This window comes from Vidua macroura, chromosome 3, assembly GCF_024509145.1.
Source record: "Vidua macroura isolate BioBank_ID:100142 chromosome 3, ASM2450914v1, whole genome shotgun sequence".
Lineage (NCBI taxonomy): Eukaryota > Metazoa > Chordata > Aves > Passeriformes > Viduidae > Vidua > Vidua macroura.
In genome coordinates, this window is record NC_071573.1 from 74,523,169 (window position 1) to 74,541,938 (window position 18,770).

The 18,770-nt window shown below is 38.8% G+C and overlaps 1 protein-coding gene across 3 annotated transcripts; it reads left to right on the plus strand.

Moving 5' to 3' along the window:
- The first annotated feature begins 732 nt into the window (after positions 1-732).
- On the plus strand, positions 733-18,509 carry CCNC (cyclin C). Of its 3 annotated transcripts, none has more exons than XM_053973944.1 (12): positions 733-748; positions 1,937-2,043; positions 5,515-5,599; positions 5,845-5,914; positions 7,383-7,434; positions 9,985-10,040; positions 11,322-11,357; positions 12,775-12,866; positions 13,601-13,668; positions 13,947-14,026; positions 15,989-16,107; positions 16,761-18,509. In XM_053973944.1, the coding sequence occupies exons 4-12, from the start codon at positions 5,876-5,878 to the stop codon at positions 16,813-16,815; spliced, it is 597 nt and encodes a 198-aa protein (XP_053829919.1). In that variant the 5' UTR covers positions 733-748; positions 1,937-2,043; positions 5,515-5,599; positions 5,845-5,875; the 3' UTR covers positions 16,816-18,509. The 3 variants fall into 3 exon arrangements, with proteins under 3 accessions (XP_053829919.1, XP_053829917.1, XP_053829918.1); XM_053973942.1 differs by lacking the exon at positions 733-748 and adding an exon at positions 898-1,019; XM_053973943.1 differs by lacking the exons at positions 733-748; positions 5,515-5,599.
- The last annotated feature ends 261 nt before the right edge of the window (positions 18,510-18,770 follow it).

Here is an 18,770-nt window from a genome sequence, read left to right on the forward strand (position 1 = left end):
GTCCATGATCTTTACCTGTTGTGCCTCCAGTTCTGCTCTCCAGCCACCCAAAGCAGGGGGACAAAAGGACGGGGAAGTGCGTGAGTCATGGGAGGTCTGGAGTAGCTTCAGTGTGAACATGACATTTGAGAATATAATTTCTAAACCATGACACCAATTCACCCTGTGCATTTTCCCTCTCTGCTTCATAGTTCCTAAACAGAACCTAAATTTCCCTTTAACTTACCTGTTCTCAAGTTTTCAAGTGCATGGCATTGGTACATCTCAGATCCCACTAAGAAGCTGAGAGCCACCACAGGAAAGAGCATGGAAAGAAAGCAGGCCCATGTACTTCCTGTTTGTAGTTTAAATTTAGAATTATTAAGTAAATACCTCTAGAGCCTCTCTCCGATGAGGAAAATTCCAGCATGGAGCAAGCTGAGCCGTGAAAACTTGGGAACAGGTAAGTTAAAGGGAAATTTAGGCGAGGTGGAGATAGCACAAGACAAGTAAGCTCTGGATCTTCCTGGCTGCTTACAGGAGAGAGCGAGAAGCAGCCAGTTGTGCACTGACACAGGGCAGGATTGGCTGGATACAGGGATGAAATTCGTTCCATGTGAAGGTGGTGAGGCACTGAACAGGTTGCCCAGAGCAGCTGCGGCTGCCCCATCCCTGGCAGTGTTCAAGGCCGTGTCGGACGGCGCGCTAAGCAACCGGGCCTAGCGGCAGGCGTCCCTGCGCGTGGCGGGGGCTGGACCGGCTTTGGAAGGTGCCTCCCTCCCGGCCCACCCCGGTCCGCGTCCCTGTGCCAGCCAGCGGGGCTGCGGGGGCCGGCGGGGCGGGCGGAACCCGCGCGCGGGGGAACGCTTCCCAGTGCCGCGTGTTGCCGGCCGGCGGCGGCGGCGGCCGCCTCCTCCTTCCTGCTGCCGGCGCGGGGGCGGCGGCGCTGTGGCGGCGGGGCCGGGGCATCGCGGGCCCGGGCGCCTCCTCCCCGCTCCGCTCCTTCCCATGGCCGGGAACTTCTGGCAGAGCTCTCACTAGTGGGTGCCGCGGCCGCGGGGCGCGGGGCACGGGTGCTGCGGGCCGCCGCCGCGCTCTGTCCATTCATTGCCGGGCCGGGCGGCGGGCGCGGCGCCGAAGGGAGGCCCGGGAGCGCCGGGCGGGCGGCGGGGCCTGCTCGCCGCGGGACTCCGGCGGGAGCCGGGCTGGGCTGCGGGAGCAGCCTGAGCCGACACCGCTCAGCCGCCGCTTGGGAAGCGTTTGGGCGCTCCGGGACAGGGCTCGCGTCCCGGTGCGGGTGCCCGCGCCACCCCGGGCTCCAGCGGCGGATTGCGGGAGCTTGGTTCCCCAACACGCTTGTCCCCAGCGGTGGGGCAGCCGGGCCTCGGCTTGGCATGGCCATTGGGAAATGTGACTGACGCTGGAACGGACTGCCCAGGGAGACGGTGGAGTCACCATCCCTGGAGGTGTTTAAGGAAAGATTGGAGTGCCACGGTGTAGTTGACGGGCTGGTGGTCGGTTGTGGGTTGGACTCGATCTCAGAGGTCTTTTCCAACCTGATTGATTCTGTGATTCTGCCCTGAAACGCCTCGTGCTGAGCGCGTCAAGCTTTGAATGGTGCCCGTAATGAAATGGCTGCAGCATAAACCTTGTGACTGTCAGAGTCTGAAGTCTGTACAGCCAGCTCAGTTTGCTAATGGTAGAGGCTGATCTCAGCCCCTGGTAGTTCATGTTTTGTTGTTTGGGGTTTTTTTGTTTGTGTTTTTTTTTCCTTTTTTTTTTTTTTTTTTTTTTTTAGTTGTCTTTTGAAAATCCTGAAGAGCAGTTGCTTGAGAAGATTGTGGCTTTGTTAAAGGCCACAAGCCCTTTATCCCCAAGCCTCAATTCATAGTCTGTGTAGGAGACACTCAATATAATGTTGATAAAGAGTTGCTGAAATTATTTTCCATTCCTCTAGCTTACAATGGATTTTGGATAAACAAGATCTATTGAAAGAACGCCAGAAAGACTTGAAATTTCTGACTGAAGAAGAATATTGGAAGCTACAGATATTTTTTACTAATGGTAAAGCTTTTTTTTATTTCTGCCATAAAATCTGTGCAATGTGTGCCATGTCTTAATGGAGGTTTGAATTGCTTAGAGAATGTAATGTTTTCATTGTTGTATGACATATACTTTCACAGCCTATTTTAACAAAGACTTGGAATGTAAATAATTTGTTGGTTGTACTAACACAATTCTAGGAGACCTTGCAGGCTAATTAGCTGCATATATAACATTTTAATCTGTGCTAGGACAAAACAGTAAATTTTCTTATTTTCAAGAAGTTCTTATCAGAACATAAAAGGAGGAGAAGCAAGCAGAAACTGCTAAGCTAGTGTATTAAAGGCTCAATGCCAAGCATTAGGACTCAGCCTGGGCTTTTGGTGGGGTTTTAGGGTGGGGTAAGTATTGTAGGTGATCTGTGCTGTCCCGTTAAACAGCAGAATTTGGAAACTTGTTACTTGTGTTCACTAGATTCTCTGAAACCTGCAACACAGCTCGTGTTTTGTCTTCGGACTGATTTCCCAGTACCAGGTGGCTCTCAAATCGTCAACAAGTTTCTGTGAGCTGTTGCCAAGCAGCCTGTTCTCCCAAAGAATTTAGGACTTGTGTGTGAAGTTGTCTAAGATTTACTTGATCTTGCACAGCATTTAGCTTTCCGTATGAACGGCCACACCTGAATATATCAGATTACAAAGGCACTTAAAATTTTCTCTGTGGAATTGTTCAATATTTTTAAAAAATCTCCTTATGCAAAGGATATTGCTAACTAGTAACTTGTTTGCAAGCAGATCTTCATATATTTTTTGTAGGAGTCCTTTAAAGTACAGAATGCTTGTTTTTTTCAGCTGTCTGGCCAGATTTGAGACAGAGAAGTGAAGTGACTTTCCCAGAGCCACTGGAAGATCTTATGTCAGTGCTGGAATGGTATCTGTGAAAGATACCATTGCTTCTCTTAGCTTAGTTATTTATGTAACAATTGCATATGCTATAAACACGATCACTATGGATACCTCTGTTATTGCTTACAGGGCATCAGGAAATCAAGCTAGGAATGACTTACCCATTTGATCCATTCCTGATATTTCTTGAGGTTAAAACTAAGTGTCATAACTTCATAATAGAAAAAGAGACAAAAGGAGGGTTATGGATATTTCTAAAACTGTATTTCTATGCTAATTTTCACTAGTATTAATTTGAACTGTGAAATATGCTTTTTAAATGTTTCACTTCATTGCTTTTCTTGAGTAAACAAAGTTTTACAAAGTAAACAAGTTAGTTTTGGTTTGTAGTTCCCAGTGTCCTTTTCCTTGGCCCTCCATGCCTCCCCTGAAGGTAGGTGAGTGACTGGGGGCAGCTGGAGAGCAGCTCTGCCAGCATCTCCCCTGTGCCTGTACAAACACAGCCTACTCTGCAGGAGTGAGTGGTGCTGGGCTTTCTCCCCTTCTCTAGCAGAGAGGGCAGGGCAGAGGGCAGAGGTGCTCTGTGCTCGGGCAGAGCTCGCCATGTTCAAGCTCTCAGTGTGTTGTATCCTCGCCTGCCTCTGAATAGAGACCCTGCTTTGGGTCCCCCCTTGTCTCCCATCTGCACTACCTGAGAGCAGATGAGGCTTGGCCCCAGCATGTCACATTCAGTGTGTGTCAGCCCAGGAGATGGTTGTTCCCTAAAGCAATTTAAAATCTGCATGGAGAGGGGCAATTTCCTGCTGCTTCCTCATTGGAAAACAAGTGCAGTAGATTACTAACTGATTATATGGCTCCCTGCAGCTATAAAGAGAAGGAAAAAGATCATCTTCTAAAGCAGTTTGAAAAAAAAAAAAAATGTTGATTTCTCTGTTTGGATCACCAAGCCTAAACTGATTTTGGTTGAGAAGTGTATCCCTTTTTGGTTTTGGGCAGAAGCAGTAATGTTTGTGTTCAAAGGCTACTAAAAATACTCAGATTTAAAACAACCTTTATTAAAAAAACCCAAACTACTGAAACTGCTTACTTTCTAAATGTACAAGAATAAATGATCTTATAGTTTCTTTTCAAATATTAAAATAATTAAAAGCATTGGACTTTTTCCCAGCATATACAAGCTTCCATTTCATTAAATCTCTCTAGGCTCTTGTCCATGTTTTGCTTTTAAACCACACTTGATTTTTCTCTGACAGCAGATGGCCTAACCATTCCTGAAAATCCCATGGGAGTATGAGACATATTTGGAGTATTCTGTTTAGCCTAATACTTGAATTTTTCTGATGCCCTAGTAGTAGGACAGCTTTTTAGCCCTACGGTCAAATTAAAGGCAAAAATACTTTCCAACCTCCCAAGATGTGCTGATCAAATATTTAATATTTGTACAGACATTGCATACTGGGTTTAACACCCTTTTCGGAAGTATTGCTTGTCCTGCTGTCACTGTCAAACTAGTCCCAATTTGGTGTTCTTTAGAAAAAGAATGATATGAGACAGACAGGGATTTAGTGTTGCTTTAGGCCTTGCCAGTGGATGACAAATGTGTACCCTGGCTGTTCGCAGGGGATATGTGATAAGAGCATGGGCAAAAAACTCTGCTTGAGTGTTGAAGTAGAGACTAAGAATTTAGTGATGGCTGGCAACAGAATTGTTTGCTTTTCCCACCAATGGTCACTGTCTTGGTCTTGCTGTACATATTTTAAATATCTACTTAAGTGTATTTTAAAATATTGTTTTTGACATTTCTCATGAGGGAGGAAAAAAAGAAGAGGGAGTCTTCACAGAGCCGAGCCGTGCTCAGAATAATGGCGGCGCAGAAGTATGGGAAAAATAACAAGTAACAACCTTATGTTTCACTGTGCCATTCTTTACATCCAACCCCTGCTCTTAATCCCAGCTTGATGCATCTAATCTGCTTGGCACCTTTCCTTTGCCTGGGAGGCCAAACAAGAGCTACCTGCACAGATGACACCAGGGTTGTTTCTTGGCCAACTGGCAGAGGACCACTGTGATGGAGCAGCTGACTACATCCTCTGGTCTCCCACCCCCTCTCCCTAGACTAAATATGTCATTTTTTTAACACCTGCTGCCTCCGCCAAATTTAATGACCGTGTTTGTGCTGGCAGCTTTACTTGTTTGAAAAAAAACCCATCCATTTTGTGTGGCACTGAAGAGCTGAGGTTTTATATTTCCTGTGTCTGAATTTGTTTTGCTCTAAAATGGAATACCTGAGCTTTACCCTTCTGAGATTTGTGTTGTCATCTTCTTAAAGGTCTTACTCACTTTGTACACAATGAAGTCAAAGTTCCTTTTCCTTTTTGAAGGTATTCCCAAGCTTCAGGAGGCAGTGGTTCTTCACCTGCAGGTCCGTAGGTTTTCAGCAGCATGTTGTCCCTCTAGAGCAGCAGAGGGAGAAGACTGTGGTGCTGCTCCTTAGAATCCCCAGCACTAGCTAGTGTTTTGAGACCCTTTGCTATTTGGTGTCAAATTGTTTAAAAAACTTCAACTCAAGCTTTTGTTCATTTTTTTTAAGTTATCCAGGCTTTAGGTGAACATCTTAAGTTAAGACAACAAGTTATTGCAACTGCTACAGTCTACTTCAAGAGATTCTATGCCAGGTAGGACTGTTTACTATGATGGTACAAGAATAAAACATTTGCTAGGCACATTTTGGTAGCCCTTTAAAAATGCAGTTCTGTATTAAAAACAGTGCCACTTTTGTTTTCTGGATGGTGTAAAGCTTTTATGCTTTAATAAAGTTAACTTAAGCTTTGCTTTTTCAAAAGGAAGTGTGGTGCTCTTAATAGATTAATCGTTCTACATGTATGAAACAACATATTATAATTTTGTTGTAACATTTCAGATATTCCCTAAAAAGTATAGATCCAGTATTAATGGCTCCTACGTGTGTGTTTTTGGCATCCAAAGTAGAGGTATGAAGTATTACAATTTTTTAATGTAACATTATGTGATGTATGAGAGAAAGAAAACGTTTAGGACTTTCAATTTTTTTTGTCTTTCTTCATGCTTTGGGGGTTGAAACCTTCTCTTTTTTGCATAGATTTCTATAGCATTTAAGAAAAGGAGACAGAGAAGGCCTTCAAAATTTGTTTGAATTACTAACCCTGAAGTGCCTCTGAAAATTGAAAAAAATATTTTAAATGGCTGTTTCATTGTCACGCAGTGTTTAAATATTTACATACACTGTATCTTAAATTGTGTATATCTTAAGCAGTGTCTTCTTTCTGGTGTGTTTCTTCTTATTTATGTTTACTCAAACTTTAAAACGTAATTGGAATTTTTTTCCTAATGATCTTGTTCTATTTCATATAGCAAGGGATCCTCAGAGTTTACCACACTTTCATTACTTGGATTAAAAGTATGTTGTAGCTCATGCTCTGTCCTTGAGAAATTATCATAAGGAACTGACCCGTTAGGGATTGTGGTTAGAGGGCTCCATGACTCCACCATCATTGCTCCCCTTTGAATGTGGCCAAGAGTTAGCACTGGCTGAGTGCTGCTGTTAGTCCTTGTAATGCAGCAAGTTTACAACTGTTTGAGAAGTGTCTGTGTCATGGAAAAAAGTCAAATCAGCCACTTTATGATATGTCAGCACTAAGGAGTTTTACAGAAGGAGCTCAAATACTTAATGTATGGTAGAACCAGTCCTACTAAATTAGTGGTGACATGTAATACTGTTGTCTGTACAAGTACTGTGACACTCATCAGTGTTTGGAAGACATCAAGGAAAATAGCGAGAGTGTTGGAGAGAGTGCTTTTTTATCAACCTGTTAAATGAGCCTTTAAGCAGGCACAGACACAGTGTATATACATAGATGTACCTTAAATTAGAAGTCTGTGTAGCCTTCCTTCCTTTGTAGCCTTCCTAAAGCTTCTGCAGCTTTAGAGAGCAGCACTATTGATTCACCTATGGACTTCTCTGAAAGAATACTGTATTCAGAAAATTTTCAGAGAGCTGTCTCAGCACAGGAGCTAAGACTTCACAAAAACATAGCTAAAAAAGGTAGTTAATGGCAGGTTTCTAAAGACAGTTTTCTTTCCAGATGGGATAAGGAAAAAATAACCTCCTTGAAGCCCTCTTCTCTATTTTATAAAAAGAATGTTAGCCAGCTGAACTTTTGGTGCTTTACTGCCTTTCATGAATCTTTACTGTTCCTCACAAACAACCAAGAAACTAATCAATGAAATAACTTAGGTAAAGAGTTTAAACCTGTTTTCCTTAAGGAAAAAAAAAAAAAAAGGGGTGGGAGAAAAAAACCAAATACTACAATACTGCAAAAAGAAGCCCAGTTTAGTAAGAAGCCATTATTTTAATTTGATAACAGTGTGAGTATATGGTGTTTCAGGTGGTTCACCTCATTTACCATTCTTTTTCTTCAGGAATTTGGTGTTGTTTCAAATACAAGGTTGATTTCTGCTGCTACTTCTGTATGTAAGTATCAGTAATTTTCATTGCACTCTAGTTAGGTATTTCTGTAGGGAAATCAGTTGGTTTCTTTCCTTTTTTTTTAAAGGTAGATTTTTATCAAATCATGGAGGACTATAAGAGCCATTTAAAATAAAGAGCTTCTGTTTCCAAAAGCAGAGACAGAAGTATCCTTTCTGTATTAGTTTTGGTTGATTATGGTTGGAACTTATGCCAGGCATAAGTGAAAACAAAGTCATAAAACTATTGAAATTTATAAACAACCTCGAGTAGTAAATTGAATTCTGAACTACTTAAAGATAGAATTGGAAATTTATGGCTTTGTCTGTTTAGTAAAAGGTATGGCTCTGTGGAAGTACTTGTCTTAAGAATTTTTGGTTGGCTGTATACCTTCAAATTTTTTAAATTCCTTTTTCCCCCATCATAAAATTAGTCTTTGCACATGGTATTTATTTCTAAAAACACCTTTTATAACCAATTGTTCACAATAAATTCAATAAAATTACACTGTAGTTACTTAATTCTCTATCTTTCCCACTTGCCTTTGTATTTCCCAGTTCATGTAACTTACATGTCATCCATCCAACTCTTGAAGTGATGTCTTCCTTAGCTGAATACTGTTATCTGACCCAGAAGGTCCAGCTGCTCTCAATGGGCAATTCCTGGCTGTGCTCTTCCAAATGTAGGTCAGCACTTTCAAAATCCCTTGTAGCTGTTGAGGGACAGGTGACTGGCTGCATCTGCAGCCTCCTGATGCAGAGAGTGTATCAGTCCATGGGGCTGGCCGTGTGACAGTTCTGCCACCAGGAACTGAAACACATCTTCAGTGCCAGCATGACCAAGGCCAGTACTGGATTTAGCACTGAGAGTTGCTATTTTTACATCAGAAGCGTCAATGTGCGGAAGTTTTGATGCATAACTGAGAAGGTTAGATGGTAAATATGCTGATTTTATTTGGACATCTAGTTCTTAGCTGTGCTGTTTCTCAAAATTCCAGTCTCAGGACCTTATAGAAGATTTTCCCCACAGCTCTTCCTTCAAACCTAGAAGTCCTGTCAGCCCTGATAAGTACTGTGCATTCATGGAAGTGGGAGCAAAATGCAACAGGCTTTCTCCAAGCATTTATTCTTTTATTCTACCTAGTCTTCCTTTACCAGAGTTTCTTCAGTAGCACACAGCATTTTTTGTGAGGTCTTAATACCAAAGGCAAGAAAAGATGAGGCAAGACAAGTAAAAGCAAAAACAAGCTAACAAAAGGGGTGACTGATGTAATAATAGTGGCTGGTTTAAGAGGTTTGCTTGCTTTTAGCTCAGTAACAACATGAAGTTAATAACACTTGCTTCCTTTGTAAGGAAGATGATCTTTGCCTGGTTTTCAACAACCTCTTCAAAAGGTTTTTCTTCTGTTAACACATCTCACTAAACCGACAGCTCCGTGTAATGGTTGTGTCTGCAGTTTGCTTTGTGGGAAAAATGCTTTTTCTCCCTATCTTCTTTCTCAAATTGATATTTTTTTTTACCATGTACACCTCCAGTTTGCATACATCTTGAGAAAATATTTTATTAATTCTTCTCTTTCTTGAAATAATTAAAATTTCCAACCAGTAGCCCAGTCTTGGTGTCCTACAACAACTTTTCTAGCAAAGTTCACCCTAAGTCTAAATGGTGAATTCTTTGGTCCAGAGGACTGATGCTATCTTTTCTTTGAAGTGAATGTCATACTGATTTTCTGGAAGTAATATTGATAGTATAATTTAATAATATACTGTCTGTCATTAATATATGGAATATTGTCCACTTCCAGGGTGTTAAATGTTACTTGTTTTCCTTGGATGACAAGGACTTAAAATAGCTTTTAAAATGTTTTATGTGTACAAAATATTTTATGTTTAAATGTTTTATGTGTCAAATCCACATCTTGAAGTGTTCTTGTTTTTCTTTGTTCACCATTCTAACATGAAATCACTCTGATTTTGCATATTAGCATGCTTCTTACCAGTGCACTAATTGTATTCATTCTCCTTGTAAAATACGCAAAGATTAGTTAAATACCTCCATTGGAGATAATCATTACATTATGGACCTGCAAGAAGTCTGTCTGAGCTCCTTTACCCTGCCTTTGGGCTTGCTTTTCTAAGACTTCATTAGTTATTTTAAAATCTTACATGTTGAAAGATCAAACCTATATAAAAAGTTTCACATGAAAGTTCCATTTAGATTTAGTGTTGGAACTGAGATCCTGAACATCAGTAGCTGGAGAGCTCTGTGAGTGATAACTTGTGGGAAGTTAGCTGTCTCTGAGCTAGTTGGTGGTTAACCAGAAGACTTAATAGTGTCCAAACCTGGGTTTCAGGTGTATTTCTCTTTCCTTTTCAGGATCTTAAATCTTGTAACTTATATCTTCTCTTTGAAATACAAGCCTTTTGTACCGAAAGCCACAAACTGAAATTCTGCTGCCAGGTAGATTTGAAGGGCTATATACAGATGAATGAATAGAAAGGGAAAGAAGTAAAAGAATTATATTATTTTTAACATTTTTTTTTCTGTTTACTGTAGTGAAAACTAGGTTTTCATATGCCTTTCCAAAGGAGTTTCCTTATAGGATGAACCATGTAAGTATGCTATTTGAAATACAACTTGATCAAATAAATTAGTAATTGTTAGCAGAAAATTCTTTCTTTTAAATACTAAGAAAGAAATGTTTTCATACTCATGTGTCAGGTTTGTTCATGATTAGTTTTGTATAGAATATTGTGAAAGTTACTTTTAAAAATAATAAAAATCTTATGTAACCTCCTTTCCTTAAATTGTTGACAGGAAAGACAAGTGATGTGATAGGGTGACTGAAATGGTAGTTTTTCTATAGCGTGATGAGAAAAGAGATTTAGTTTTTTTTTGACTATTCTTGTTTACAGATACATTGCTCCAGGGGAAGTAAATGGCCTTTGCACCTGGAATGCTTCCAAACTTGCACACATGAGCAGTTGGCTTACAGAAAGCAGTTTTATTTTTGCCTGTAAAATTTAATGGCTCTTGAAGGATAGTTTTTAATTAGTACTTAAAATTTAAATTTACCAGCGGTTTTCAAGATATTCTCAGTCACAATACTGTGAAGTTTTGTAGTTTTTCTTAAAACCAATTTTGACTTGTGCTGTAGAATTTTGAAAGCTAAACATCTAAATAGTTTTAGCTTGGCTGTAACAAATACTCCTTTTTTGTTGGTTTGCTTTTTACCCAATCTAGGAAGCCAAATGATACGTCAGAATATAAAATACCTAAGACCTTATAATAAAACTGCACTGCTGTTTTATAGGTAAAGGCAAATGGAAATACATTTTGGAATACAGCTTTCGTATAGCCAAAGTAGTCCAGTCTTTTCCTTCATGTCACCAATACATCACCTTCTGTATTGAGGGTGAGAGCTGATATAATTGCTACAATTGGACAGAATATTTCATATGAAATTAAAATCTGAAGATGTTTTGAAAGGTTATTTGACAAGTTAGGGGGCTGAAAAAGATACTCTTAATTCTACAAAAGAACTTCTCTATTGCTGTGAAGTTTTTATGCACTGGGAACAATTTGCTGCTACCAGGTGTTGAAACAAATCAGGCAAGTGCTGCCAATGAAGCAGTCTTTCACAGCAAACTTGATGCAAAATATTTAAATTGTTTGTTATTATGACTGGAGTTGACTTATAATAGTGATAAGGCAATAGCAAATAACAGTTTTATTTTTGTTTGGTTTTGTAATTTCAGATAAAATGCATTTAGGACTGTTGGAAATAGTTGTTGAGAATTCCTGTGCATTTGTGATGTTAAACTGTGTGTCAGTTAATTTTTTCTGCTGCCTGAAACATACTGCTTATTAACTGTGATTTTGCTTCTTTGCAGATTCTAGAATGTGAATTCTATCTCTTAGAATTAATGGTAGGTTGGGTTTTTTTGGTGGAACTGCTTCTGTTTTTGTGAGAGAGGTAATTGTATCTAAGTCCCGATGCAGAGACTGGGATGTCAGTGTCCTTTTTTCCCTAGATGGAATGGTCAGTTATCACCATGAGGAGTTGTATTCTTTCTGTGCCCTCTCCTTCTTGCCTGGAAGAATCTGGGGCTACACTTACATGTTCTAGGAGAAGGTTTGGTACTATCCCATTCAGGCTAGTCTATTACAACCTAATAATTAGAGTAATCTTCTAGGAAGTGAGATGGGGGTTTGAATCCTATGAGGAAGAAACTGAATTCAGGCCTCCCATTTTCTGAGATGGTGCTGTAACTATTAGGCTGTTGGATGAAAGGAACACAGTGGGACATTTTCTTCCAGACCCTTTGAAAGAAAGGAGCCATACCTGTTTTTGTAAGAGTAGCTATCCCATTGCTGTGTTTGCTCAGGTAGCTGAAAGGGGGCAACCCAGGCTCTTACAGGGCTTGGGTAAAGTAGTACTTAGTTTCTGCATATGGCTTGGACTTGGATGGGTTAAGCACTGAATTCTACTACTAGAGTAATACTGTACTAGAGTAGTTCTGCTCAAGTGCAGAGAAAAGGAGTGAGAAACCAGGGAGCAGCTTAGTGAGTTAGACAGCAGATGAGAGAATATGTTTTGGGAACTGAACACATAGGAGGTCAGATCAAAGTTTTTGTTTGTACCTACAAGTTATTTTAATACCGTTTTTCTATTCCTGTTTAGATTTGGTCCTTGGTACCTCTGCTATACATGGCAGTAACTCTTGAGTTTTGTATACAGAAGTTTTAGCACAAGCAGTTGCATTTACAAGAAGTTATATTTTGGGGATTCACTTATTTTTCCAGTATGCTGTGCAATATATAGTGTGTGCAGTGGTGGTGTTTCACAAAAGTGTTCAGCACATGTAACTTAATGTGGCTTTTCCCTGTAGTATCCACACATTTGGCTGCTTTTAGCAAGAGATTTATTCCTTCTTGTTTACCTGGACCTGGGGGGGATTTGAGAGCAGTAGAAATTTTCTTTCTTTCCAAACCAGCATCAATTATTTTGGCATGCTCTCCGTGTATGGTATTTAGTAGCAGACTGTTTTCTGGCAGCGTTTTGTATTTCCAAGTGGGAATTACGGGTTTGTAAGCAAATGTGGTTTCAGTGTGCTGCAGATGTGACTTTCTGTGTCTCTTAGGGGAAGGACGTTGACAGACTGGCAACTGTGCTGTGTAATGGTATTCTAGAGAGAGCACTGCCCTCATTAGAGCAGGGCTAGGTGTTAGAATGCTACCTAAAAAAATCATCAGTAATTGACTTGTAAACCAAATGTTTTAATACGAACTGACAACATGCTCTGCATTGAAATCTAACTTCTGTACCGATGACATTTTTCCTAGGACTGCTGTTTGATAGTATATCATCCTTATAGACCTTTGCTCCAATATGTGCAAGATATGGGCCAAGAAGACATGCTGCTACCTCTCGCATGGTAATGAAGACAATGGAAATAGTTCCTCCTTTTGTCAAGAATGCAAGTGTTTAACAGTTATCCTTCAAAGGTGGTTAAGCTTTTGCTGAACCAAGCAAGCTTAGCCATATTTGAATACAAAGGGTGCCCTAGCTAACCTGTGCAGGTGTATATCCCTGACTTAGCTTATTCTGTCTTTAACCCTGTAATGATTTTACTTTGCAGTGGTCTAATTTTTAGTTTTTAGACTAGCTCTAATAGCACAGTTTTAACATTACTGAATGGTGACTATGAGTAGAGGGAATTTCTTTTTGTCAACATTGTCTTTTTGTTGTAGCATGTCATAGGAGGTAGAAGCAATATATAGGGTTGTTTAGCAGTGTTAGCAGAACTCTTATTCTTCAACTGTTTCAAATACAGAAAGACAGTAGAAGTACTACTTTTATGATAGCCTTTATTTATCTGTGAGACAGATAATTATTTTATGGTATACATACACATCCATTGCAGAAAGACATTTATGTACTAAAAGAATGTTTCTAAATAAACTTCTGCTGTAATTACAAGGGAAAAAAAGAAAGGCTTTAAGAGATTTTTACAAGGGAAAAGATCTCTTTCCTTGATACTTTGCCCTGTGGCCTCATTGCTTTGACCATCTGGAAAACTGACAAATTATTTGTAAACCAACAGCAGTTTTTGAAGGGATATAGTCTAAAGGTGAATAGGAAGATACTTACAGGTGTTTTTTTGCACAGGAGGATAGTGAATGACACATATAGAACTGATCTTTGTCTGCTGTACCCTCCTTTCATGATAGCTCTAGGTAAGTAACAATTAATGCCTCTTGTCATGTTTACTTGGATGTATTCTCTGCACTGTCCCATCACAGGTGTTCCTCAGTGCCCTCATAAGGTGCCTCAGGTTGTGTCTCATACAGCATTGACACTGTAGCCTTGCAACTTAAAAAGCCTTAAAGAAAAGTTAGATAATTAATCCCGAGTTTTCTCTGTTGAACTGTATAGGGTTTATAAAAAATTGAATGTTTCTAACTGTATTGGGAGTGTATCTTTATTCAATATCCATGTCACCTGATCTTTGCAGCTTGCCTACATGTGGCCTGTGTTGTCCAGCAGAAGGATGCAAGGCAATGGTTTGCTGAGCTGTCTGTTGATATGGAAAAGGTACTCTGTTTTTTATTCCCACCACTTGTTATGGACTGATCAGAACTGGTAGTCGTGCTTGTCTTTCACATCCACAATACTGATTTTAACTTAAAATTCAGTCCTCTTGTTAGATGCTGTTGCAGTTAGGCAGATCTCTTCGGAAGGGAGACAGTGTCAGGTTATTTGGTTATCACCCTGCTCTGAAAGTCAAGACAAAACCATTGCATAACAGAAGAGCATTGCTGGTATTGCTGTTTTCCAGACAGAAATATAAACTCAGTATCTTCTACATTGTTTTCCAGAAAAAGAATTCCCAGCGTTTTTCCGTCACACAAGATTGTCAGTAGGAGTTCTACTTTTAAGTTCAAGTGCCTGTGATTTTCTGATTCACTTTTCAGCATCATGCCAGCACACCATTCTCATTTTCTCCCTGTAAATGTGCAGAGTATAGCATAGTGTAGAACATTTTTGACACTTTCAGGATGCCCAGCACCGTGACTTCAATCAGTGCTAAGCAGGGAGACACCAAGATCATTCAGTTGAGTTCCTTGCTAATGCAAATTCTGTGTCAAATAATCCCCTTCATTAGTTTATTAGGTTTCAGGGTGCAGTTGTCCTTATGTTCTTCATCCTCAGTAGTTTCTTTTACTTTTTGGGTTGGCTTCTTTAACCTTTATTTAGCTCCAGCAAGCAAACTGAAGTAGTACTTCTATTCCTTATCACACTGTTTCATTTAGCACATATTTTTTCAGTCTTTTTTTTGAAACTGAGTGTCTGGAATTAAATAGCCTGTTATGACTGAGAGGTACTGCTTCCCTCTGTGCCCTTTATCCCACTGATGTTATGGCATTGTGTTTGTATTCCAGGATTTGTCTTGAAATGTAAACACAGTGTGGATGCTATGCTGCGTGGAGAGCTCTGTGAATTATACTGTCATACATTTAAAGGCAGGGTGATAATAAACTGGCAGCAAAGGAGAACCAACATATATTTAATAGATAAAATTACCATAAGCTTGATACTGAATATATTTGAATGTTTACTTTTATTGATTCTTGTGTCAGTGATAAAGCCTAAGGTTGATTTTTTTTTTTACATGAACACCATGGACATGGTGAAGCACCAACTATGACTTTCATTTCAAAATATATTGTTCCAGCACTTAATCAAAGATCATGTATTAAAAAGAAGAAAGAAGTCTACTTTATTAATTTAGAGAATGATGAAACATATTATGAATGAAACATTCTCCAGCTTTTATATAGAATATTGAACTAGAAATTTAATAGGAAATTAAGGTACATAGAAAGTCCAAACCAGTATGGAATTCTTACACTTCCAGAAGCAGAATACGAAGTCTCAACAATTCTTGTTATATGTATATAAGAATGTAAGAAGTATTTAAAAACTCCTTGGCTCTGTTTCTTGGAAAGAAAGAGTTCAGATAACTGTTTTGTGGTTTTGGGCTTTTGTTTTCCCACACCGTTCCCCTGCTATGTATAGAACACTGATAATCATCAATTACTATATTGATAATGCATGGTCATATAGCTGCAGTCATGCTGCCCAAGTCTGTATTTTCCCAGGAGCTTAGTTATAAGCTGTGTCAGTAGTTGCAAATAAATAAATAAATTTTTTAAAAAGGTATTTAGTTTGCAGGGGAAGAGAAACAGTAAATACAGTTGAAAGGGAAAGTATTCTGTTCAGGCTTCGATTTACAATTAATCAAAAAACTAATTAAACACTTTTTTGTGACCAGATTAAGTGTGAGACAGCTCACACTTAATTTATAATATTATAAATTTTAATATTAATATTATAAAGTTTATAATATTATAAACACATTGTTTATAATACAAAAATTTTGTTGCTTAGTTTCAGTTTGGGGCCTGTTTAGTTAATTGCACACTTAAACAGGCTATGGCAAAGGTAAAGTCACTATCGTGTCTGACCTTAGGCTCTCTTTTATTTCTAATACAGATTTTAGAAATAATCAGGGTTATTCTGAAGCTGTATGAGCAGTGGAAGAACTTTGATGAGAGAAAAGAGATGGCTACTATTCTTAGTAAAATGCCTAAACCAAAACCACCTCCAAACAGGTACAGTACTTCCTTATTGCACCTTTCCTATGGGAAAAACTAGACTGTGATCTTCAAGAATGTGTAAATGTTTAATTCAAGGTGTAGTGTATGTTTTTATCGTGCAGATGTTTCTGATACAAAACCAGCCTGATTGTTCAGGAGCTAGTGGGAAGCATAACATCCATTATCTTACAGAGAATGTTAATGTGATTAGAATGTGATCAGTAGAGCTCAGCAAATGTAAGGAACCCCAGTGTGAGGCTCCATGGCTGGGCCAGATTCAATGGAACTGGGCCTGCTTGGTGTCGTATTTAATTACTGTGATTAAATGTCACTGCTGGGAATCTGCAAATTCCTGTGCACATGCTTATGTAATGTGAACTTTGCAATGTTGACTTCAGAAGTTGATTTAGCAGGCAGCTTCATGGATCTATATTGAAATAATATTCACATAAATATGGTGAAGTTATTTATGCATGCTGAGAATTACCTTTGCATTTTTTAAATTAAGCTGAGTAGAATATTTTGACCTATTTATGTATATGTTGAAGTATTTTCTTTCCAAAGATTTTCATTACTTTCAGAATACTATATTTTTTAATTTAAAAAAAGGATAAAAATGTAATGTGGTGCTTCTTATTGAAGAGATATGTTTTTGTTTTCTTCAACAGTGAAGGAGAACAGGGTCCAAATGGTAGCCAGAACTCTAGTTATAGCCAATCTTAAGGCATTCCAAAGAATTTCTTTATGGACCACTTTGACTCAAGACATCCTGGGATATTTCCTGTGTTCATGAAATGGACAGAAGGTTTCAGTAACATCTTTGACAAAGAACTCGAAGAATAAATAGCTTGTTTGTGTCAAGCATTTTGAAAGCTTTTTCTCTAAAACAATATCATTTTCTCTGACGCTGGAGCAAATGTGCTAAGATTTTTCAGTGTAAGGAATCAAACTTTAAACCAAGCTGCAAAAGATTGATGTTTTTCACTCAAAACAAATAGTTCATGATTGGTTTTATTTGTGTGGAAGTGAACTATTTTTAGAGCGACAGTAACCTGAGGCCTAAGTGTAACTGTATTAATGACTTGTGTTGTCTTCATTTTGTTTGTGACTGAAGGAAGATAGTGCACTCTGTGTTGAATCTATTCATTACCTTCAGTTTTGATTTTTGATTTAAAAAAAATAAATACAGATTCTGCAACAAATAACACACAATCCTTCAGAAACAAATGCCTAGAAAAGCCTGTAAAGAATATTGTTACAGTTTTAATGAAAACTGCAGGAAAGAAAGTCAGTTTTATTTTTGGGTTTAAAAAAGCTGTATTCCTCAGTAGATCTACTTGGTTGTTTTTGCCATGATACAGTAGCCCAGCTTGCCAGAGAAGTGCAATATGTATAGTGATTCTGCAGTTTTCTGAAACATTGCCAGTGTTAGAAATTAAGATGACCCAACATACTAGGATTTTTTTTTTCAAATAAATGTACTGTATGGTACAATCGGAATATTTCACAATCAAGTAGAAATCTGGATATTATTGCTATTTTTTATGGTGGATTTTATTGTAGAAAAGATATACACTGTTAGTCTGCCTTCACTGTTAGTGTGAATTTGTGTGGTTCATTAGAGAGTTTATTTAAGAGGATCAAGTGTTTGGTGAGCTTCATACTGGCTAATTTTAATTGGGATATTAGGAGCAACTCTAGAATAACTGAAATGGGATTCCTTGGTTACCTTTGTGCTGGAGAAAATGAGATTTCTTCAAACAGAAGGCCATATCCTGCATTCCTTACTCAGGCAGATATCCCACTGAAGACAGGAATTGGCCTTAATTGATTACTTGATTTTTTAGATAACTTTGTTTCTAACTAAGTTCTGTACAACTTTATTTTGAATGATAATGCCAACTTGCCCAAGTGTAAAAGTTATATGATAAAGTTCAGTAACATTGTTCTTTTTCTTTTGTTGTTTTTTGTTTGTTTGTTTTCCTGAAACAACACATTTCACTGCTCTGAAATCCTGGAGGGAGATTGAAAACATGTGCTCTGTGACATGTCTTGGTTCAAAAAACTGGTCCCTTAAAAAACCCACCTGTTCTTGCAAATGCCTGTCTTTGTAATTGGCTGGTTATTCAGTGAAATATAACTGAAGTGGTTTTATATGTAGCCCATTAGGCTACTAGCATTTATTTCTGTTCAGGTTATTTTCATAAACCATTATGTGAACCCACCCCAGACACTTCGGTGAGGTGGAAAAAATATACATTTTGGTCTTTGCTACTTGGTTGCCATTTGATCCATACCTTTTATAGACACTTGATTGATGAAGTGGAATTTGGCTATTTTGCTTTCATTTCTTGAAGTCTAAAATGTGCGATTTGTAATGTGGACTTGGGGAATAGAAATAAATCAAAGCAACTTGACCTCTGTTGTCTGGAGTAATTAAACAGGAACTATTATTTAGGTAAGCATCAGTCTTCTCACATATACCACGTAATCTGCCAGGAAAATTCATGTTTTGGAATTGGGGAATTAATGAAGAATTCTGGCTGGAGTGATGAAATTTTTTCTTAAGAAAAGATTTAATCACTGCTGCTGAAGAGTCTTTGCAGACTTTACTTCACACCTAAAGCACAATGAGACCTAAATCTTGGAGCTAAAATGTCAGGCACTTCTTGATGGTA